This window comes from Ochotona princeps, chromosome 24 (assembly GCF_030435755.1).
Source record: "Ochotona princeps isolate mOchPri1 chromosome 24, mOchPri1.hap1, whole genome shotgun sequence".
NCBI classification, from domain to species: domain Eukaryota; kingdom Metazoa; phylum Chordata; class Mammalia; order Lagomorpha; family Ochotonidae; genus Ochotona; species Ochotona princeps.
This window is the reverse complement of record NC_080855.1, coordinates 10,551,067-10,572,514: the sequence shown is the minus strand read 5'-3', so window position 1 is coordinate 10,572,514 and position 21,448 is coordinate 10,551,067. Positions and strand designations below refer to the sequence as shown.

The following is a 21,448-nucleotide window of genomic DNA, read 5'->3' as shown; positions in this document are numbered from 1 at the left end:
TCTCTGGGCTACAGAGGGGGAAGGTCCAGCTGCAAACCAGGAACTGCAGCTGTGCCCCTGCAGCTGGGAGAACCACCCTGAGCAGAAGGGGGCACGGCTCAGCCATCAGCATTTCTACGTGTACACGAAGATGCCTGTTGAGTTTGGTCTTCCCGGACCTCAGCACAGCACGGTGCTGGAGGAGTCAGAACGCAAAGAACATGATGGGGCAGAGGGCACTGTGCTGACATGTGCAGAAGCAAGCAGGCAGGGACAGGAGAAATGAGAGGCCAGAGGTCCTCTATGGATCCTGTTGCTAGAATGGCAACTTGCGCTGCTGTCCTCCTGCCTCCCAGCCACTGGCAGGTCAGAGAGCAGGGGTCAGGTGTCCATCAGCAGGGGCAGCACAGTTCGCTCCCAGCTCTCATCCCACCGCAGCTGCTGCGATTCCCGGAGGTTCTTCCGGAACAGGTTCAGCTTGCTGACAGGATCTGGGAACTCTGAGAAAAGCATCTGTGAGGAGATGAAGACGAGTGTCCCTAGGTGCTTCTGGAGGCTGGCCAGCCTGACACAGCTTAGGCCCCGGTCCTGGCAGAGCAACACCCGCTTCCTGGGCCCCACTCCCTCAGGCCTCAGCTGGCAGCACACTGCTGTTTCTGGAATTTTTCCTACAAATCCCCTCTCCTGTCCTCTGTGCCTTGGAGCACCTCTGAGCCTCAGCCCACTGTTCCTCCCTGAAGACTTTCCTCCAGCCTCTGTCCTTGGAGTCCCTTGCACTCTGCTGACTGCAGTCAGGTCAGCGTGAGAGCCTGCAGGCCCTCACTCATGCATCAGTACAGTTTTAAGGGCACCAGACCCCCACCTTCATCTCCAGCTGTTTTGCAGCTGCCTTCACTAGACAGCAGTTATTCAGGTGATGTGACAAAGCCCAAAGTATGACAAGAGTGGTGCCAGGCCTGTGCTTTGACACAGCATGTTCAGGCATGGCTTGTAATGTGGGCATCCCATACAGCATACAGCGGCGCAAGCTGAGTCCCAGCTGCTCTGTTCCAATCCAGCTCTCTGTTAGCAGCAGAGGTTGGCCCAGGTGCTCAGGCCCCTGTCACGTGGGAGACCAGGATGGAGTGCAAAGCTCCTGACTTTGACCAGAAAAAACCCCAGCCACTGTGACCATTCAGGGAGCAAACCAGCAGATGAAAGATCTCTGTCACTCTGCCTCCCAGATAAATAAATGTCTTTCAAACAAGGAGGGCATTTTTGTGGTGCATTTTGCCAAATCCCACTGGTGGGGCACCCTTTGCTTCCCCTCACATCTCTGATCCTGACTGCCCCCTAACTGGCAGCACAACTGCCCGCATAGTACTGTCAGCTGCATGGACCCAGAGGTCAAGCTAGAAAGAGCGCCATTTTCTCCCGGACCCCCGCACTGCAGGGTCAGGCAATATGGCTTACCACCCATTACTGGGGAGCACCCAGGGCTACCTGAAACTGAGCAGCCAGTTCATCTGAGTCCTCGAAGACCAGGCCATTCTCCTCGTGCTTCACAAGCTCATGTAAACTGCAGAGAGCAGAGAGGTCCTGAGCTGCCCAAGGAAGACCCTGTGGCCTGAGCCCCCACCCCACTGGCACCAGGCCCCGACCATCAGCTGGATGTCGGAATCTGCCTACAAGTACAGCATCTGGACAGAACACAGAGCTGCTCTGTGAACACACACAGTGTCCTGGCAGTGGACTCATGTGGCGCCCTGGGACAGTACAGTGACCATTCCAACCAGCAGGAAGGGCATGAGCTGACACTAGGAGCTTGGGTACCAGTGGCTGGTAAGTGAGAACTCACCGGGTCTGCTCCTGTGTTTTTTCCTAACTCCATGCCCAACAACCAAGCCAGAGGAACTCCCTGGAGATAGGCTTCCCGCATTGCAGGTGGCTTTTCAGGGTCATGGGAGATTTGATCCTGCCTTGCCCTGGGCTCAGCTCACAGTAGTCTCACACACGGCACTGGCTACTGAGTACCCAGCCCTGGGTGCTACTGTTCCACTACCTCCTCCAGCAGTAACAGCCCAGGCCAGTTACACAATGCCACTCATGGAGTTGACATATCAGACCACAAGGCCCAGCAAGAAGGGGCATAGCGGCAGAAATGAAGCCACAGTTGACTCTAGCCACTGCCCCATTCTGTGAGCACAGGCCCAGAGCTGAACCACCAGAAGCATAGGGCCACTGCTGCTGGGAGCCCCTCGGCTGAGAATCCTCACCCTCAAGGTTCCCTCTCTGCTCCTACCATTTGAAGGTCACTGCACACACAGGCAGGCAACAACCAAACATGTCCACCACCTTCATGGGCAGGTCCAGGCCACTGGAGGACTTGTGCAGACACACACCCAGGTCAGCTGAGCCTGCAAGGGGATTGGGGTGGAAGGGTCAAGGTGCTGGCCATGCCCTGTGAACATAGAACTGTCAGGGAAGTATGTCAAACCTTCCACAGCAGGCAAAGATCAGGAACCACTGGGCCAAACACACAGCAAGCACATGCATACACACAATAAATGTGTATACTTGTAGACACACAAACACACATCTGTACATGTGCACATGTACACACACACATGGTCACAATGGCCAGCAGCCCAGCATGGCAACACAGCCTGGTAGCCACTCTGGACTGTTCAGCCTGGTGTCGAACACTTACTTAGGCTAACCTCACTCCTTTCCTTACCACTCTGCTGCCCTTAAAAGAACTCCTGGGAGTTTCTGTTTGGAGGATTATGGAAAGGTTCTGGGTGCAGGTCATGAGCGCCACAGAGCTGCACATGTCTGAAATGGCCAACTCTGATAGAGATTTCACTGCAATACTTTGAAAAAAGATCCCAGGGCAGTCAGCTGCCCCTGAAAATAAAGCCATGCCAAGCCTAGTCCCGGTGCAAACCACACAGCAGAGCCGAATGCAGGACACAGGGGCCAAGGGCCCCTTGGCAAACAGCATCCAAGCAGTTGAGCAGAGAGAAGATAGCATGCCAGGAAGAGGCCTATCCAGGACCGGGTCAGAGTTCCTGGTAGGTCCCTGGAACCAGCACCCTGTCCAGCCCGAGGCCTGCCTGCAAAGGGTCCATGTGCTGTGTGCGGCAGGCACAGTTTTCAGAGAACAGTGGGAGAATCCTTCCAACTGGGCCCCGCCCCCTGCCGACCTCTTACCCAGGAGCAGTGGGTAGTCCTCAGCCTCCAGCCACGGGGTGCACACCTGGATGTGCTGGAAACTCCGCTGGCCCAGCAGGCGGCTGTAGTACTCCTTCAGGGGCCCTTTGCCTTGGCACAGAGGAGACAGCTGGGGAGACACGCCACTCTTCCACACACCCCAGAAGCCCCTCTGGGTCAGTCCAGAAACAGCCTTAGGACCCCACAGGGTGGGCACCCTTGCCACAGAGTCACAGAAGGCCCTGCAACTTGCAGTTGGTGGCTGAGGTATCGTCACATGCCCCGGGTGGTGGGGATGGGGCCTGCCTCATGCCCACCAAGTAAGAAGAGGGGTGAGAGGGAAGAAGGGAGGGAGGGAGGACTCCCTCCTCCTGTCCAGATCTCCCACTGCTCACCAAGGCTCTGGAGGCAGCCGTGAGCTGCACAGGGAAAGGTGCTTCATGCATGGCTCAGCATTCAGGGTCTCCAGAGACGGACCTAGACCCTGTCTCTCCACACAGGGAGGGGATGGCCACACCTCATCGGTGGAGCTGGAGTGGGGTCTCCCAGATAACACTGCATAGGAGGCCAAGGCCATGTGCCCAACCCTCACCTCAGGGCACAGAGGGTCTCATGGTACCTGTTATCACGCACACTAGAGGAGGAAGGCTGTCTCCATGGAGACTCAGCTGTTCAAATTCTGTGTGAACAAAAATACAGAGCCACTAGCCGGAACCCGAGGAGACAGTCAGCCTTGCAGACACTTCTCCCAGGGCAGTGCCTCATGTCCAGGCCTGGCCACCCGTGACCCAAACAGGGAGGGTCTGGGAGCTGCTCACAACCATACCCACTATCCTCAGGCCACGCCACACACCTACTTTCTAAGGCAGCCAGCAGGATGGAGAAGTCCTCGTCCTCTACAAAAAGAGAATTGAGTGTCACAAGCCTGTCCCCAGACACACTGCCCCATGGGGATGTGTGGAAGTGAGAACAGGTGCCTGTCACCCAGACACTGGGGGAAGGACTCAGACACACCTGTCCAGCTTGTGCTGCTAACCAGCAGGGCTGGTCGGCCGCGCAGATGCGTCACCGTCCCGCTCCGAGGATCCCGTTCTGTGAAGGCTGATCTCTCTACAGCTGGGTCCGAGGGCTCCGAGCTGGGGGAGCAGAGGGAGAACCCAGGAGGTGTCACAGGGCACGCCCAGGACTGGGGACCAGCTCAGGAAGGACAGCCAGCCGCCACAGCAGCACACCGGACACTGAGGCCCTGAACAGCAGTCACCTGCCAGCAGCAAGCAGGACCCACCCCCCAAGCCACTGCTTGTCACGGAGAGGGGGACGCCATTGGCACCTGTGCCCACCAGGCCAGGTTATGGAGAACAGCATAAAGCACCCCCTGCTAGCCCCACACGACACTCAGAAGGTCCCTGGCCATAAGCACAGAAGCCACTGACCTGAGGATACCCATGCAGAACTGACCATCATTTCTTAAAGGGCCGGAGAGTCAACAATTGAGGCCCTACAGACCACATGCTTCTGGGCGCAACTTGGGAGGGACAGGAGCAAAAGCACTGTGTGCCGTGCCAACAAAGCTTTACTTACAAAACCAAGCATCAGGCCCCAGAGGTGTGGATCCCCAGGTCTGTAGTGAGGAGATAAGGAGACGGGGAGAGGGGCCACCCCAATAGTGAGGAGCATACATGGGAGGCCTACCGGGCCCTGAAGGGTGGGTAGGTGCGGCCCAACTTCAGGAACAGTTCATGCTGCAGGTCCAGTGGCGTCTCTTTAAAGAATGATGCCGGCTTGTCATAGACAGTCACAGCTCTGCAATGACATCATAGGGAAGGGGGCTCTAGGGAAGGATGGCCGAGGGCCCATGAAATGAAGACCCAGAAGGCTCTAGGAATATGGCCCAGGGAACCAATTCTGACAATCCCGGGCTTTGAAATCAGAGAAACAGAGTGTTGAGGTCATTACTGCCCGGACCACTTGGCTGGCTGGGAAGGAGTCTTGGCACCCCAGCCCCCTGGCCCCTCGGGGTTGTGGAATGCCAGGCAACAAACATGGCATGGCAGGTGCCACCAACCCCAGGACTCCCTCAACCTGACTGGTACTCCAGGGCATCCATACTTGATGTGCCAGTTCTCTGCCAGGTCCGCCTGCATGGCGTTGGTCACACACAGGTTCAGATGGGTCAGGCGCCCGAAGAACCTCTCGTACCTAGAAAGACATGTGGCTGGTAGGCAGGGCGGCCCCAGCCTTTCCTACAGCAGAAACCACAGGGCATGCAGCCTGAGGACCCCAAGTTGGGCCTCTGATCTTTAGATCTGATCACTTCCCAGCTGGAGGACATTTGCTGGACAAGGAAGCCACATGTCACCACCACAGTGCAAACCCGGCCTCTTGTTAGCCCCAACCCCTCTGTGCTCTGGCTGCCTAACTCGGGGACCCCCAATTGCACCCACTGTGATACCAAGAGAGATTAGACAATATGTGAGAGAGGCCAAGGCACTGTAACACCCAGCCCAGACCTGAGGCTTAACCTAGCCTAGACCAGGAAGGGGAGAGAGCCACATATGGTAGCACTGCAAGGATTGCCAGCTGCCTACCCTCAGGGTACAGAGAAAGCTCTGGGCAGGGGCTAGCTGGGACTGAAACTCTTGGTTTCCTGACTTGGAAAGGAAGAATGGTCCCTGTACAGCATCACTGGAGTGCAGCTGAGGTAGAAGAGAAGAGACTACACAGAGGGCTCAGCATGAGGTCTGGTGTGTACCAGGCACTCAGGAACCACCAGCAGCTGCTACTATGGGATCTGACTCCATTGGTGCTGCCACCACAGCCAATGAACAAGCCCATGAGGGCAGAAGCTAGCGGTGTGAAGCAGAAGGTACATGGGAAAACAGGAGTCATCTTGGGCTCAGAGTCCACCAGAGCACTTGTGCTGGGGCAGACATTTGGCCCAGTGCTAAGTGGACACATGGCTTTGCTCACATCCCACGAAGGAGTGCCCGGTTTTAGTCCCAGCTATTCCACTTCTGATCCAGCTTCCTGCCATCCCTGGGAGGCCACAGGTGACCCTCAGGGATCTGGGCCCCCATCACTCCTATAGGAGACCCAGATGGAACTCTAGGCCCATTCTCCAGGCTGGCCTAGCCCTGGTTGCTGAGGGTACATGGGGAGTGAACCAGAGGATGGCAGATTCCATGGGTCTCTCTGCTATCTACCTTCTAAAACTATATATACACACATATTTTTTTATTGGACCCTTTCTGCTCCAGGTTCATCCTGATCCATGGTTCTGATTTGGGGGTGCACCTTCATACTCTGTTCATGTAGTATGGGAGTGACCTACATGAGCCACCCAGACAGAGAGCCTAGAAGCATAAAAACAAGAGCCAGGGTAGCCCCTGCACCCTGAGACCACCACTTAGAGCAGCCACAAACACACAGCAGCCAAGTCCCACAGGTGGCACCCGAGACTGGGAGCCATCTCCCAGAGGCTTTCCATGTCCTCCTTGGCTGAAGCCTGTTCCAACCCAGTCAGGCCCTCGCTCTGCAGACACACAGGGCGCCAGCCTGAGTCCCCGTGCTGCCCACTGCCTGCTCCCAACAAGGTCTGAGGAGCAGCATTTGCATTCCCTCCTCCCAGGTCTCACCATTTGGCCAACAGAACAATGGGATGGCTGGGGCCATGCACCAGGCCCATGATGGAGTAGCCATAGTTGTGCCAGTCGACGACGAGCTTGCTCCCACAAAAGCAGCTTGCAAGCCAGCAGACAGCAATGCCAGGAAGGCCTGGGGGGTTCTGAGAAAAAGAGGGGTTCATGAAGACAAGGAAGCCTAGACCAGACTCCACAATAACCTGCACAAGGGAAGTCACAAAACACAGGCTCTTGACAATCAGCCAGCACAAGAAAGGCCCACGTGGCCACCAAAAAAAGGGCAAAGGAAACAGAACTGACCAAGTAGAAACATGGGAGATCACCTATGAGGTCACCCATGAGCAAACGCACAGGGTAAAGCAAGGAAACACCGCGACGCACCCCTCAAGCATGCAGGCTCTGAGAACGCCTAAGTCAGCTGGTGCAGCCTCCCCAGCTTGGTGGGGCCACACCGAGCCAACTATCCTGGGACACTACGTAGGATCAGACTACAGCATGCTCCACATGCACACAACTGTGACCACGCAAGGCCACTGCCAGGAAGAAGCTGGCCCTGGGCCAATGCTGGCCATCCACAGTGCTCTCAACCACACTATTTACAGAAGCAAAAACATCTGGAAGAAGATATGCCTTTATGTTAATAGTGAGTAAAGAGGTGCAGCTACAAGACTCAAGGCTAGGGGCTGGCATTGTAGCACAATGTGTTAATTCTCTGCTTGCAACACCAGCAACCCAAGTTGAAGCATCACTTCCAGTCCTGCTGTTCCACTTCCAATTGAGCTCATCACCAACGGGCCTGGCAAAGCAGCAGAAGATGGCCCAAGGGCTCTGACCCCCTGCCATCCCACAGAAGAGTCCCAGATGGGCTCCTGGCTTCAGCTGAGAACAGCCCAGGCTGTTGCATTTGAGGAGTGAAGTAGCAGATGGAAGAGCTCTCTCTCCCTCTCTTTACTTTTCAGACAAATAAATCCAAATGGGAAAAAGCTCAACTTCAGATGCTGCGTCTGCCACTTTGCTGTGCAACAAAAAGCTACTGCCAGAACATCTCTGTGTAGGCCACATCTCTAAAATGCAGATAACACAAGAATCTATGTTGCAGGGTTGTTATGGGAATTAAGTGAGGTACCATATACAAAACAAGTGACTATGTAACAAGTGCAACCTAAGATTTCACCTGTAGGGGTCAGTGCTGTGCTGACTGGCAGCACCAGTATCCTGGATGGGTGCCAGTTCGTGTCCCTGCAGCTTCACTTCCCAACCAGCTCCCCGCTAATGAGCCTAGGAGAGCAGCAGAGGACAGCCCAACTCCTTGGACCCCTGCACCCATGTGGGAGACCCAAATGAGGCTCCTGGCTCTTGGCTCTAGCTGTTGCAGTCATTTGAGAGTGAACCAGGAAGACCTCTTTTTCTCTGTCTCTCCATCTACTTAACTCTGCCTTTCAAATAAATAAATAAACATTAAAAAGTAAAATAAAGACTCTATCTCTAAGGACAGAGAAAAAAGCAGTATGGATGAGTATCATAAATAGAACAGATACATACCCAGGCTCCCACTCACACTTGTGTGATTATGCCAGTGTGTCAAGGTGTGCACCTGTGAAAGGCTGGAAAGGAAGGCTGGGGAGGCTAGGGGCTGATGCCCACCTGGAGAAAGATGTAGGCAGCCGGCTCCGTGCGCATCAGCATCCACAGCAAGTGCACGGCATGAAACACCACTGTGATCCCATACTGCAGAATGCGGGACCCCACTGCGAGTCAGAAGACACCTGTCACTAGCCACTGGGCGCTGGGCAATCTGCAGGCCTCCCGCAGCCCCGCCCCGCAGACTCCAAGGAGTCCAGAGTGCATGCTTGGTACCTGCAAGCCGCGGTGGTTCTGACAACTTCACAATCTCAATCTTGTCACTGCGCAAGAGCTCGGCGCGGGGCCTGGAGTCTGAAAACAAGAAAGTCCCCCCTGTGGTCCCAGCAAGCATGGTGGGCAAAGCCCCAAGGCTCGGCTCACACTCAACCGCGGACTTTCCAAAAACCTCTCCTCGCTGCTCCTCAGCAGCCAGAAAAAAGAACAAAGTCAATTCCTGTCCAGACTCCACCGGACACACACAGCCGAAGGGACCCGGCCTCACCCACCCTTGCTTCCCTCAAGGCCTGGCACCAAACACTGAGACTGCAGATTCTGCACGGGGACCCAAGGCTGTCACAGTTAAACCATCCTCTAAGCAGGAAGGCGCGGACGCCATGGCCTCACAACCTGCACCCCGGGAGTCCAGTTCCTGCCTGGGGCGCCATGCACTCAGGATGACACGCCTCCCGGGGCAGACGCAGTCCCGGCGCATCTGGCCCCAGGTTCCGGGGGACTGTAAAGAGATGGACTCACTTCACTCGGCCCAGCCCTGACCCACCCGGCCCAGGCCGTCCAGAAACCTGGGAGCAGCCGTTCAGCTCCTGTCCCATCTCGGAGAACCACCCGGGGGGAGGAGAGTCAAGAGGGGCGCTCCCGCCTCGACCCACCCGGGACATCATCCCCCCTCGCTCCCCCGGCTCCGCACTCACTGCAGAAGCCCAGCAGCGTTACGGAGAAACCGTGCTTGGCTAGCGACAGCGCGTGGTACTGCATGCGAGGACTGCGGCCCACGTCGCCCAGCACCACCACGACCACGTGTCGGGCGGCGTGTCCCCGCCGCCAGCGCTTCCATCCACCCAGCAGCAGCAGCGGCAGAGCCAGCAGCAGACACAGCGCCAGCAGCGGCACGAAGGACGCCGCCATCTTAGCTGTCACGTGATCCCGCCCCGGCGGCCGGGCGCGCTGCGCGCAGCCGCAGACCGAGCCTCCGCGGTGGGCGGAGAGAAGGGAGGCGGAGGGCCCTGGCTTCCCTGAGTGGGCTTCGCGAGCCCGCCGGGGATTCCCCTGTGAGCTCAGGGTTCGTGAGTCTTGCAATCAAGCGCGTCCGTTCGTGGAAACTCAGCAAGCGACAAACAAGTTCGTTTTTCAGGATCTTTGACTTACTAAAACATTTAAGATATAGAAACAGAAAAGAAAAACACTTCACAACTTATTTTTTCTTAAGCGTTTGGAGTAAGAAGCAACAGTTTCACCCCTGAACCTTCGGTGCACCTGCTGGAGCACCGACTATCCATGGCACCGGCAGGCACTGGGTGTGCCACTGCCCTACCCGTGCCTCCTGGATGTGTCCCCACCCACGTGGGTGCACAGCAGGGCCAGGGCTGAACAGCAGAAGGGTGGGAAGACCACAGGCAGCCGTCCTGGGTCCTGCAGAGTCCCATCCTGCGGGATAGTGGGGTCAGAAGTAAGAAAGGCACGCAAGCAGGTCCCCTGGGTCCAGGACTGGCCAGACTGAGCAAACCTGCAACCCAGGCTGTGTGCCCAGGCCACTCCCACTCCCTACTGCGGGGTCAGCCCTATCCAGCCACCTGTGGAGGAGGAGGGTGTGCAGGTATGACCTGCTGGGCACTGGACTGCAGGGCACAAACAGCCACAGGCTGGCAGCCAGACATGGCCAGGCCTAGACTGGCACTGCTCCTCTTGCTGTGGACCCTACAGCCTCTGCAACCCTCCTCCCTGCCCCGGGGAGATGTCACAGGGGCCAAGGCTACTCAGGCAGGCCTGATCCTGTCTGCACTGGAGAGAGCCACTGGCTTCCTGGAGAAGCGGCTGTCAGAGATCAACCTGGATGGCATGGTGGGGTTCCGGGTGCTGACAGGTAGGTGAGGTCCCATACCCCCGGGGCAGGCCACTGGAGGACCTGGCTGCCCACACGTGGGATGAAAGCAAAGGTAACATGGGAAATTGTTCTTCCTGGTGGGGCGGGGGAAGTGATGCACCTGACAGCCCCTCGGGGAGGCCCTGGACAGGAGGGGTACAGGGAACCCTCTGGATGGGCATGCATGCCAGGGGCAACCTCCCTGCAAGGGAAGGTGGCTGCAGACCAGGCTGGAGACCTACACCATCTGGGTCCAACCCTGCTTCCTCCTGCCTCTAGCTTAAGCCTCCTGAAGGGCCTAGGAAAACAGGCAAGTGTTTCTTTGGCTTTGGGAGATATAAGAGCCACCAGTGGGGAGCTGGAGGGAAGCCAAGGCAAGCAGGGAGCCATGCCAGGGAACACACCCACTAGACCTTGGTTGCCAGGACTCTCCCTACAGGCCTACCTGACCAATTTGGCAAATACATCAAGTTACCCTGACCCTGACTCCCCTCCCAGAGTTCCCCTCTTGGCTTCACCCTTACAGCTTTCCACCTGATGACAGTCCCTGCTCACAGTCATGGCCATGCCCTTTAGAGCCCCATGGTCCAGCCCTCTCCCCTCCAGACTAGAGGCAGGAGGCAGACTGCAGCCACTGGGAACTCTGTGTGGGCATCAGTGGCGATCACCATCTCCCAAGGCCTTGTTCCCTGCTACAGCACTCAGGGAGAAAGATGCAGGAGTATCTGGAAATCATGGACATATTATTCACACTGGGCGGAAGACAACATCACAAGACAACAGGAACGTGCCCACCTTGCTGGCATCCCAGCCACGTAGTGTCATCTTTAGTGGATTTTCTAGCAAAGGACAGGCCCAGGCGAGCCTGGGAAGGGGAGTGACTTTCTTTGCTCACCAACAAGCAGGTGTGAGAGTCAGGACTGGGGACTCAGGGAATGCAATTCAACCTGTCCCCACCCCAACACAGCCCCCACTTCCAGTCAGCTCAGTGGGTCTCTGGTTGTCATCACTTGGGATCCTCACATGCCAGTGCCGTGCCCCAGCTGGCATGACCACTCTTCCCTCTCCCAGGGCAACTCAAAGGCATTCAGGAGGACTGGGTCAGGGACCCCCTACTGTGGCCGCTGGGCCTGCGTGCAGGGAAGCTGGCTGAGAAGCTGGAGGCTCTGCTCCCTCGGTCTCTTCGCTACCTCCAGCTACGTGACCCAGACTACCTGAGAGGTAACAGCGCGGGTGAGGAAGACAGCGTGTGGGGGCCAGATGTGCTCTGAGTGAGCTGGGAGCCGCTGCTACCCCTGACAGCCAACAGTGTCCCCCACACACAAACACAGAGTAGGTGTGAGGAAGGAAGACAGGCAGTGGGGCCCCCTCCTCTGCTCAGTCCATACCTCAGCCCTACCAAGGGGAGACGAGGGGCAGAGCAGGGCAGGTCTGTCTGATCCCTGAGACTTCCAGAAGGGGAGGGTTTTTTGCCTAGCAAGCTTTTAGCATTTTGCTAGCATCTCTCTTGTGCCCTGCCATGCTGAACCCGTCTTTACCCGTGAGCCTGGCAGGAGACATCTGTCTCCCATGCTCACAGGTGGAAGTGAGAGTAGGAATGGCCAGCCCACACTCCCTGAAACAGTAGCAGCCCAGCTATGGGCACCACTCCTGTCCCTTCCAAGCCAGGGCCCTGAGGCCATGCTAGCCTGTGACATCTGCAGAGGGCCGAGGGGCTCCATTCCCAACCCAACCTAGCTTCAGCCAAAGCCCCCACCTGCCCAATGCTGTGGCTGCTGGTTGGAGGAAAACTTTAAGAAAAGTTGCTTCTTGAATGTTTCTCACCCAGTGCCCAAGTAACAGATGAGGCTGTGAATCCAGAGCAGACACAGTCTATGTGAGGTGGGAAAGCAGGAGGGTAGAAGTAGGGGCTGGGCCAGGGTGCTCCTCTTCCAACCAAACACACACACCCACTTCTGCTCCCTGCCAGAGTTCCAGCCGGCCGTCCAGCCTGGGTTTTGGAAGCTGCCCCACTCCTGGACCCACACCAACGCTTCCCTGGTGTTCAGCGCATGGCAACCCCACGGCTTGTTCTCAGAGGAGAGCAGTGACTCCTGTCTGGTGCAGCTGCTGGGCACTGGGTGGGCCCCCAGTTTCCCTATTTGGTCTTCCAGGCTTGGTGGCCCTCAGCACAGCCTGGCAGAGTCCACATCTGAACACAACCAGTTCCTTGGGTGGGGTGAGAAGAGGTGGGGGACAGGACTCCTGGCCCCTCTGGAGCCCCAGATTGCATCTGTCCATCTGTCAGTTTTATGGCTCTGTGTCCCAAAGGCCAAGGGTCATGGCTTTCGTCAGGCAAGACTGGACCTGGCATGGCCTCCCATCTTATCTTCCAGGAGTATAGATCATGGGCAGAAAGAGAGGGTGCCAAGAGAGGAGCTGGGCACAGCTGGAAGCTGTGTTCCAGGGTGGGACATGCCCAGGTACAAACCTGGCACAGAAGGAGGCCAGCATGCAGGCCCAGACCACTAGGCTCTCTGGATCCAGCATCTAGTGTTTAGGGCGTTTGGGGGCTTCCCAAGCCAAGCCAGCCCCAATCTCCTGTCCCTGCACTGAAGGTGATTTGCTTCAGCAAATACAAACCCAGGACACCTGTGTGTGCCTAGCTGGATATCTGGAACCTTCTGAAGCAGGGGACATATCACAGCTGACAAGCGGGGGGTGCTCTGAGCACCAGTGACCTCCTCCCACAGGTCGGACAGTGGCGGCCAGCCCTGCGGGCTCTCGGACTTCTGCAAGAACCTCATGACACAGCCAGGCTGCCCAGGCTACTGCCTGTCCCACCAGATGCTCTTCTTCCTGTGGGCCAGGATGGTGAGTGCCCCAGGCTGTGGGGGCGGGACCACAGGCAGGGGGTTGCCAGCCTCTACCACAGCCTTTAGAGAGAAGGAGTGGGTGGTAAAGGGAGAATTTCCAAAGACTGCGGCTGCATGGCACGCTGGTTGGAGTCAAATCAGGGCTCAGGGTCTGTTGTTGGGGTCCCTGAAGAGAAAACCCGGAAGGGAAGGGCACACAGCCCCAGTGCCCCAACCCTGCTTCCCACTATTCTTCCAAACCCCATAATAACAATGTTTTATAATCTATATTTCTTTGCATAGAAAGTAGGGTTCGGGCCTGGCGCCATGGCCTAGCAGCTAAAGTCCTCGCCTTGAACGCCTCGGGATCCCATATGGGCGCCAGTTCTAATCCTGGCAGCTCCACTTCCCATCCACCTCCCTGCTTGTGGCCTGGGAAAGCAGTTGAGGACGGCCCAAGGATTTGGGATCCTGTACCCATGTGGGAGACCTGGAGGAAGTTCCTGGCTCCCAGCTTCGGATCAGCACAGCACCAGCCATTGCGCTCACTTGGGGAGTGAATCATCAGACGGAAGATCTTCCTCTCTGTCTCTCCTCCTCTCTGTATATCTGAATTTGTAATAAAAATAAATAAATCTTAAAAAAAAGAAAAGAAAGGTAGGGTTCACAACTTCTCCTCATGAAGTGTTACTTATTGCCCAGAATTCTTAGCTGAGAAAGAACTCGCTGTTTTGGGGTTTTTTTGGTTTTTGTTTTTGTTGCCGTCATGTTCTGCAAACACTTTTGTTTTAAGGTTTACTTTATCTATTTCAAAGGCAGAGTTACAGAGAGATCTTTATAGAATGGTTTATTCTCCAAATGGCCACAATGACAGAGAGTAGGCCAGGCAGAAGCCAGGAGCCAGAGGCTTCTTCTGGGTCTCCCATTGGAGAGCAGAAGCCCAAGCACTTTGGGCATCCTCCACTGCTTTCCCTGACCATTAACAGGGAGCTGGATGGGAACTGGGGCAGCTCACTAATGCTCATGCAGGATGCCAGCACAACAGGCAGTGGCTTTGCTCACTGCACCACAACACTGGCTCCCAAACTGCCTCTTTTTGTGGAACAGGATCGTTATTCCCTACAAGATGTAAAAAAAAAAAAAAAAAAAAAGGTTTATTTTACTTTTATTGTAAAGTCAGATTTACAGAGCAAAGGAGAGAGAGAAAGAGCCTCCATCTGCCAGTTCACTCCCCAAGTGGCCGCACCAGTAACAGCCAGAGCTGAGCCAATCAGAAACCATGAGCCAAGAGCATCTTCTAGGTCTCCCATGGTTGGGCTGGTTTCTCTAATTTTTTTCTAACCAATACTTTTGTAATACTTTTTTTTTTTAAAGATTTTATTGTTATTGGAAAGCCAAATATACAGAGAGGAGGAGAGACAGAGAGGAAGATCTTCCGTCCGATGATTCACTCCCCAAGTGAGCCGCAACGGGCCGATGCGTGCCAATCCGATGCCGGGAACCAGGAACCTCTTTCAGGTCTCCCACGCGGATGCAGTGTCCCAAATCCTTGGGCCGTCCTCAACTGCTTTCCCAGGCCACAAGCAGGGAGGTGGATGGGAAGTGGAGCTGCCGGGATTAGAACCGGCGCCCATATGGGATCCCAGGGCGTTCAAGGCGAGGACTTTAGCTGCTAGGCCACGCCGCCGGGCCCTGTAATACTTTTATAGCCAAAACTTTTGTAAAAATTTACAATACTTTGTAAAGTACATTTGCCTAACAAGGCAATGAGGAAATAAGTTTGACTATGAAGTTCCACAGCTGGAAAATTACTCTGACCATCACTACAGAAGTTTCTAGAACCTGTTCTCAATTCCTGTACTCTCCCAGCATGAGGCTGTGGCCCACACTTGGCATAACAAGTCTGGTCCAGAGTGAGTGCAGTGAGGGTGATAGGCTGCCTCCCAGCTGCACTGTCCCCCTATGGGAAATTTTTGTAGCACATCCCCCAGGCCTTTCCCTACCTGGGGGAAGACCTCCAGATTCACGACACTCCTACAAGGCCAAGGTCCTGCAGTTCCCCAGAGCAGGAGCCATAACTAGAACTCAGCTTTCCCTGACCCCCTGTGACCAAGTCCCAAACACCATGGGCAGGTGTGTGGGGAAGAAATTCCTGGAGATGGAGGCGAGCGCTGTCTCCTCCCCATCATGGAGCGCTCTGTGTCTGTCCTCCAGGTCGGCTGCACAGAAGGGCTGTTTCACAACAGCCAGCACTACATCACTGTCTTCTGCGCCAACATGATGGACGTGAACCAGAGGATTGAGGCCATCGGCTATGCCTACCCCAACCAGGACCTCTTCCTGGAAAACAGTATGTCCTGCGTCCCATCCCACCTCCTGGACAAAGCTTCCCCAAGGCAGGGACATGTACAGACACACACACACACATACACACGTCTCCAGATTCAGCAAGAACACAGGGTGTGCAGTTAAGTTTGAACTACATATAAGCTGTGAATCAGCTTTCAGGATAAGTATATGCCAAATACTACCTGGGTACACTTATACTAAAATCTCATATCTGTGGTTTATCAGAAGCCCAAACGTAGCTGGACATCCTTTATTTTAGCTATTGCACTGTGACTGCTTCCTGACCCCAGTGGCTAACTGGGGGGACAGAGCCCCGGACAGACAGATGTGCTTAGCAGACCAGCAAGAACACCCTCAAAGCCATACAGGCAGTACAAAAAAGAGCCCTTGGGGGGCCAAACTCCTTCACTGACCCTGACTTCCAAGCAGCTCCAAGGTTGGCCCTCTGGGTGAGGCAGGCCAGGGTGGCCTTGGTCACTACAACATAGCCCTGTGCTGCCTGGCCCCTGGGAGGAGCCAGGGGGTGCTGAGTGGCTTGGTGACTTGGGGAATGGGCAGAGGTGGGTCTGGGGACAGAGTTGCAGAGGGTCTGTCATGTTCCCTTGCAGTCATGTTCTGCGGGCTGGGCGGTTTCTCTGACTTCTACAAGCATCGGTGGCTGGAGGCCATTCTCAGCTGGCAGAAGCCACAGGAAGGGTGCTTTGGAAAGCCAGGTGAGATGGCTACCCTCGTCTCCTCCCCAACCCCTCCTCCCAGCGATGGTGGGGATGAGCGGAAGATGCACTGGTGTTAGAAGCCCGGGGGATCTGTAACCAATGTACGTGTAAATGTACATATGTCAGGGTGGGCTCAGAGCACTTGGCGCCACACCCCTGCTGGCTAGGAGGCAGTCTAGCTGGCAACTGCCGGCTCCTGCACCTGTGCTAACAAACACACCCACCTGGTGAGTGTTGACTGAGCACCTGCAAACCCGCTAGCCCTAGTCAGGCTCTCAGGGAAGCCAGAGCCCTGAGGTGAAAGAGGCAGACAGCAGGTGAGCATACCAGGAAGTGAGGTCACTACGAGTTTTGATGAGGGACTGAGAGGGCAGAGTGCTGAGGCGGCTCTGGGAGCAGAGGGGTTAGAGAAGGCCTCCTGGGGGAGGGGACACCATTGCACTTGTTTGAGCCCCAACACCCTCATCTGAAAATAAGTGCTGAAATGACCCTGAGCTAAAAGGTTAGATGAAAAACTCACGTGGTCTGTGTTAGACCCTGGCATCCTTGGTCACCTTCAAGCAGCAGAGTGTTTGCAGTAAGATGATCCACCTTCTGCAACAGTTTACAGAAGGAAGAATCTTGGCCCCCAGAGCTACCTAGCTGGGAGCTGGGCAGCCCAGATGGGTCTGACAATGCAACAATCAGCGATAAAGCCAGGCTGAAGGCAAGGGCAAGGGGAGATGCACACATGGGGGAACAGACTCCAAGCCCTGGAGAAGACCTGAGCTGCAGGTCCTGTGACAGGGAGGAGGCCCAGCAAGCACGCTGACCAGCCCACCCTGACCCAGCTCCTGGCGCTGTCTCCCAGTCACTAGAGGTGAGGCTGTGCCCAGAGGATCCCAGCCCCCACAGCACCTTCTACAAAGAGTGAAGAGGCGGGAAAAGGAATTCACAGGTGAGGCAAAGACTGGAACCCAAGACCCACGCCCCACACGAGCCAGGCTGGGGCTGTGTCCATCCGTACACCCTCTTCTGGGGCAGGAGTCCCTGGCAGTGACTTCCAGCAGCCATGTCCTCCTGAGCCTGGGTTAGCAGGCCGGCTGGGTATGTGAGGGCTGTGAGAGCTGCACAAGGCCCCCATCACCTGCACTCATCCCCAAGAGGCTTTTTCCCTCCAGATGGCTGCCTTGCCCACCAGACAACCACAGCAGTGGCTGCCCTGGGGGGCTTCCTCTACATCCTAGCAGAAGACCCGGCAGAAGATGGAGCACCACCACCCCGCGCAGCTCCTGAGCCTGCTGCCCAAAGCTGAGCAGACTCCAGGAGGCGCACCTTGGTGGGTCACTTCCTGAGCAGGAGGTGGCTGGGGAGGCCCAGACCACCTGGCCCTGGGATGCTGGGGAGCACTGAGTAAGCAGAGCAGGGAGGGCTGGGACAGCCCGAGACGGAGAAGGTGAATACACACATGGCACCACAGAGATGGAGTCTGGTCTTGTTTCTCAGCACACAGGGCAGCCTTGGATGGCCTACAGGGCTCGGTGTGGCATCTCCAGGCCCAGGTACAAGTTCCAAAACACCCATGGTCTTCCTTTGTTCTCTGTGGCCACAGCTTTGGGAGACTGAAGGACAATAGGCATTTGTCTCTCTCATGGATTTTTTTTTCTTTTTTAAAATTGTGTCATGTACTTTGTTTTTTACTTAATTTTTAATATTGTTTACATAGTTGAGAGGTATGCATCCCCATATGGGTCTCTGATTAGGGTGAGTTTCTTTGTTTTTTTAAAGACTTATTTTTATTTGAAAGGTGGAGTTATAGAGAGGAAAGACAGAGACAGAGGTCTTCTACCTGCTGGTTTTACTCCCCAAATGGCTGCAATGGCCACACTGAGTTGATCTAAAGCCAGGAGATTCTTCTGGGGCTCCCACATGGGTACAAGAACCCAAAGACTTGGGCCATCCTCTGCTGCTTTCCCAGGCACATGAGCAAGGAGCTGGATCAGAAGTGGAACAGCCAGGGCACAAACCAGTGCCCATAAGGGATGCCAGCACCAAAGGTGGAGGCCTAACCTACTATGCCACAGCATTGGCACTCTTGTTTTTTTAAGGTTTATTTTTATTAGAAAGTCAGTTATACAAAGAAAAAGAAAGAGAGAGAGAAAGATTTTCTGTCTACTCATTTTCTTCCCAAATGACCACAATGTCTGGTGCTGAGCCAATCCAGGAGCTTCTTCCAGGTCTCCCACACAGGTGCAGTACCCCAAGGCTTTGGGCCGTCCTCGACTGCTTTCCCAGGGCACAAGCAGGAGGCTAGAAGTGGAGCCGCCGGAACATGAACTAACACCCATATGGGATCGTGTTCTGTGCAAGGCAAGGACTTTTGTCACTAGGTTACTGTACCAGGCCCTCTTTTCTTTTTAAGATAAATATTTACTTATCTGAAAGGCAGAGTCAGAGAGAGAAAGAGACAGAGGTCTTCTATCTGCTAGTTCAGTATTCAAACAGACATAACAGCTGGAGCAGGGCAGGCCAAAGTCAAGAGCCAGGAGCTTCTTTGGGGTCTCCCACATGAGTACAGGGTCCTAAGCATTTGGGCCATCTTCTACTGCTTCCCCAGGATTATTAGCAAGGAGCTGGCTCAGAAGCAGAGTAGCCAGGACTTGAACTGACCCCCATGTGGGATGCTGGAATTGCAGATGGTAGGAAACTGCGTGTCTGAATTAAGATGCTCCTGGCTCCTACTATGCCCAACTGAACCAGCCCGCAGTGGAGAGAGAGGTGGGATTCTTTTCCCAGATCTCTCCTTCAGGAGAGAGCCTCCTCCTTTCCCTCCACCATGGCTGCTTCCTGTGGTAGCTCTGAAGCTGTTGGGTCCAAAGGAGCGTGGCTGGATTCTGTGGACAAATGGGACTTGTTTTTGTGGTTGTTGTTTGCTTGCAGGGCTCAAGGGCCAATTTTAATACCCATTGGCCCTAGAGGTGCTTTTCAGAATTCCTTCTCAAGGCTTTGCAAACCAGTCTTTCCCAAGCCAGGTGGAGAACCTGTAAAGAAGTTGGGCACATATAAAGGGATTAGGGAAGGAAGGTTTATGCCCTATACACTCATCCCTCCTGATGTGGGGCCCAACAGAGGAGCAGCCTTACCAGTCACTTTCAAGAATGAGAGATATTGGAAGGGGTTTGTCACAGCCCATTAAGATGCTGCTTGCAATACCAGTATCCCACTTCAAAGTGCCTAGTTCCATGCCCAGTTTCCACTTCTGGCTAATGCACACACTGGGAGGCATCAGGGGATGACCCAACTACACAGGTTCCTGTCACCTGAGGCCGACCCTGACTGTTGGTCACGTTTCCTTGAAGCCAAAGGCTTGCACAATTCCAGGAACTCAGCCGCAAGAGCACTTGGTGGTTACAGATAACAGGTTCCTGCCAGTTTCAGGTTCCCGCCCAATTTAAAAACCCTCTGTGCTACTGCCACCAACAGATAAGCACCACCCCAGGTCTTAAACCCCAAAACTGTAAGCCAGTAAAACCTAGGTCCCGCCCAAGTAGATGTCCTCTAGTGGGGACAGAAAAGCCTGAGAAACGCTTCCTGAAAACCAACGATTTGACATTTCCTGAAAATGAACTTGACAGTTCTTTCCTGTCACTTCTGCAACAGAAGGCTTCACTTTTATTTTCACTTCATAAACCTTTTGGCATAAAAAACCTTTTGGCAATTAAAAACCTGGATTTTATTTCCATTTCTAAGCTGAGGAAAGAACACACCAAGGTCTCGCCGGCAACACCACCCACCCACATGGGTGCCTCAGATGAAGTCCCTGACTCTTGGCTTGTGCCTGGCCAGGCCCTTGGGGGGTGAACCAGTAGCTGGACAATATCTTTTCTTTCTTTTCTCTTCCTTTTCTCCTTTTCAACTAAATATACAAACAATTCCAAAACAACCTAAAATAATTAATCAATCAACTCTTGTTCAACATACACATTCCCAAGCAATCCCTCAGAGACTGTAGAGATTGTAACACTCATGGACAGTACCTGCTGTTCTATTCTCAGCACCAAGGTCCCTACAACCCCACCCACACAGGGAAGATTTCCCCTCCATTCACATTCTGCTTCTCCTGGAAACAGGCACGGCTAAGCCAAGTATTGCAGAGGCAGACCTCTCAGGGCTGGCCATGCTGACCAGAATCCATCCGTCTTCTTCAAGGGCTCACTCTGCTGGATACACAATAACAGCACAACTTGAAGAAGAGGGGACCAGGCAATTGCAGCCAGAGCTTGCCTCTGGTCCTGGGACCACCAATCAGATTGCATGTAGGGCATACCTTGCTCCAGTGTGAGTTCATTCTCCACTAATTTCACAATAAACTCACTACTCTAGAAGGTTCTGCACCAGGGTTCTGGAAAGGACCTAAAGGGGAGTGTGCAGAAACACTACTGAGTGCACACAGGCTTGGGGTAGCAGTGGCTCAAAAGGGGCTGGGGTCAAGCATTCATGGTGCCGAGTGTGCACAGAAAGGGGCTGGCCTTGGTCTCCACCCCTATGGTACCAAAGACTCCCAGGATGGCTCCTGGAGTGTCTTACCAGAATGGCCCCAGGACTTCGGCCATCTGCCCTTACCACGAAGAAATCCTTCACAGCTTTCTCTTTTAATAGTGGGTAGCTTGGGTTTTTGAGGGAGCTGGCCTGACGGTCCTCTTCAGTACGACCAGGTCACGAAACTAAGACTTAGAGAGGCGGTGACGTTACCAGACCATGGGCCAAACCCTAACGTGAGTGGCGGGCGGGTTTCCTGAGGCAATGCCCGGGTCCTGTCCTGAGGAGACCCACGGGAAGCCCGAGAAGAGGTAGCCGCCACAACTGTTCGAGGAACAACATCTGCCTGAATCACGGACAAACGACTTCGGCATGAACGATGCGAGCGCAAAACAACGGCTACCGTGGCGTTCCAGAGTTCTTTCTACTATTCCAGAAGCTTCCAAAAGTTTGAAATTACCTCAGGATAAAGTCGCTCTCACTTTCGTCAACATCACC

The 21,448-nt window shown here is 54.8% G+C and overlaps 2 protein-coding genes across 3 annotated transcripts; one reads left to right on the top strand and one right to left on the bottom strand.

Moving 5' to 3' along the window:
• Positions 1 to 4: 4 nt before the first annotated feature.
• Positions 5 to 21,429, bottom strand: ALG1 (ALG1 chitobiosyldiphosphodolichol beta-mannosyltransferase). 2 transcript variants are annotated; one of them, XM_004586731.2, is made up of 13 exons: positions 9,365 to 9,606; positions 8,670 to 8,747; positions 8,457 to 8,560; positions 6,807 to 6,955; positions 5,281 to 5,370; positions 4,864 to 4,974; positions 4,186 to 4,307; positions 4,029 to 4,067; positions 3,791 to 3,850; positions 3,172 to 3,282; positions 2,261 to 2,375; positions 1,462 to 1,537; positions 5 to 492 (listed from the first exon to the last, which is right to left on the bottom strand). In XM_004586731.2, the coding sequence occupies exons 1-13, from the start codon at positions 9,576 to 9,578 to the stop codon at positions 361 to 363; spliced, it is 1,401 nt and encodes a 466-aa protein (XP_004586788.2). In that variant the 5' UTR covers positions 9,579 to 9,606; the 3' UTR covers positions 5 to 360. The 2 variants fall into 2 exon arrangements, with proteins under 2 accessions (XP_004586788.2, XP_058536515.1); XM_058680532.1 differs by lacking the exon at positions 9,365 to 9,606 and adding an exon at positions 21,411 to 21,429 and having other exon boundaries at positions 8 to 492.
• Positions 9,899 to 17,879, top strand: C24H16orf89 (chromosome 24 C16orf89 homolog). The gene is made up of 8 exons (XM_004587067.2): positions 9,899 to 10,533; positions 11,605 to 11,754; positions 12,503 to 12,653; positions 13,266 to 13,386; positions 15,582 to 15,717; positions 16,325 to 16,429; positions 17,283 to 17,369; positions 17,593 to 17,879. The coding sequence occupies exons 1-8, from the start codon at positions 10,269 to 10,271 to the stop codon at positions 17,724 to 17,726; spliced, it is 1,149 nt and encodes a 382-aa protein (XP_004587124.2). The 5' UTR covers positions 9,899 to 10,268; the 3' UTR covers positions 17,727 to 17,879.
• Positions 21,430 to 21,448: the final 19 nt, after the last annotated feature.

What these genes read in the sequence shown, in the direction of transcription:
- ALG1 (XM_004586731.2), bottom strand. Translation starts at nt 9,578, where the DNA reads ATGGCGGCGTCCTTCGTGCCGCTGCTGGCGCTGTGTCTGCTGCTGGCT. An exon ending in ATTGTTCTGTTGGCCAAATG is followed by an intron (nt 5,371 to 6,806) that starts GTGAGACCTGGG and finishes ATGTCTTTCTAG; the next exon opens with GTACGAGAGGTTCTTCGGGC. An exon ending in TCTAGTGTGCGTGATAACAG is followed by an intron (nt 3,283 to 3,790) that starts GTACCATGAGAC and finishes CTCTGTGCCAAG; the next exon opens with GCAAAGGGCCCCTGAAGGAG.
- C24H16orf89 (XM_004587067.2), top strand. Translation starts at nt 10,269, where the DNA reads ATGACCTGCTGGGCACTGGACTGCAGGGCACAAACAGCCACAGGCTGG. An exon ending in TCTTCCTGTGGGCCAGGATG is followed by an intron (nt 13,387 to 15,581) that starts GTGAGTGCCCCA and finishes TCTGTCCTCCAG; the next exon opens with GTCGGCTGCACAGAAGGGCT. An exon ending in GGACCTCTTCCTGGAAAACA is followed by an intron (nt 15,718 to 16,324) that starts GTATGTCCTGCG and finishes GTTCCCTTGCAG; the next exon opens with TCATGTTCTGCGGGCTGGGC.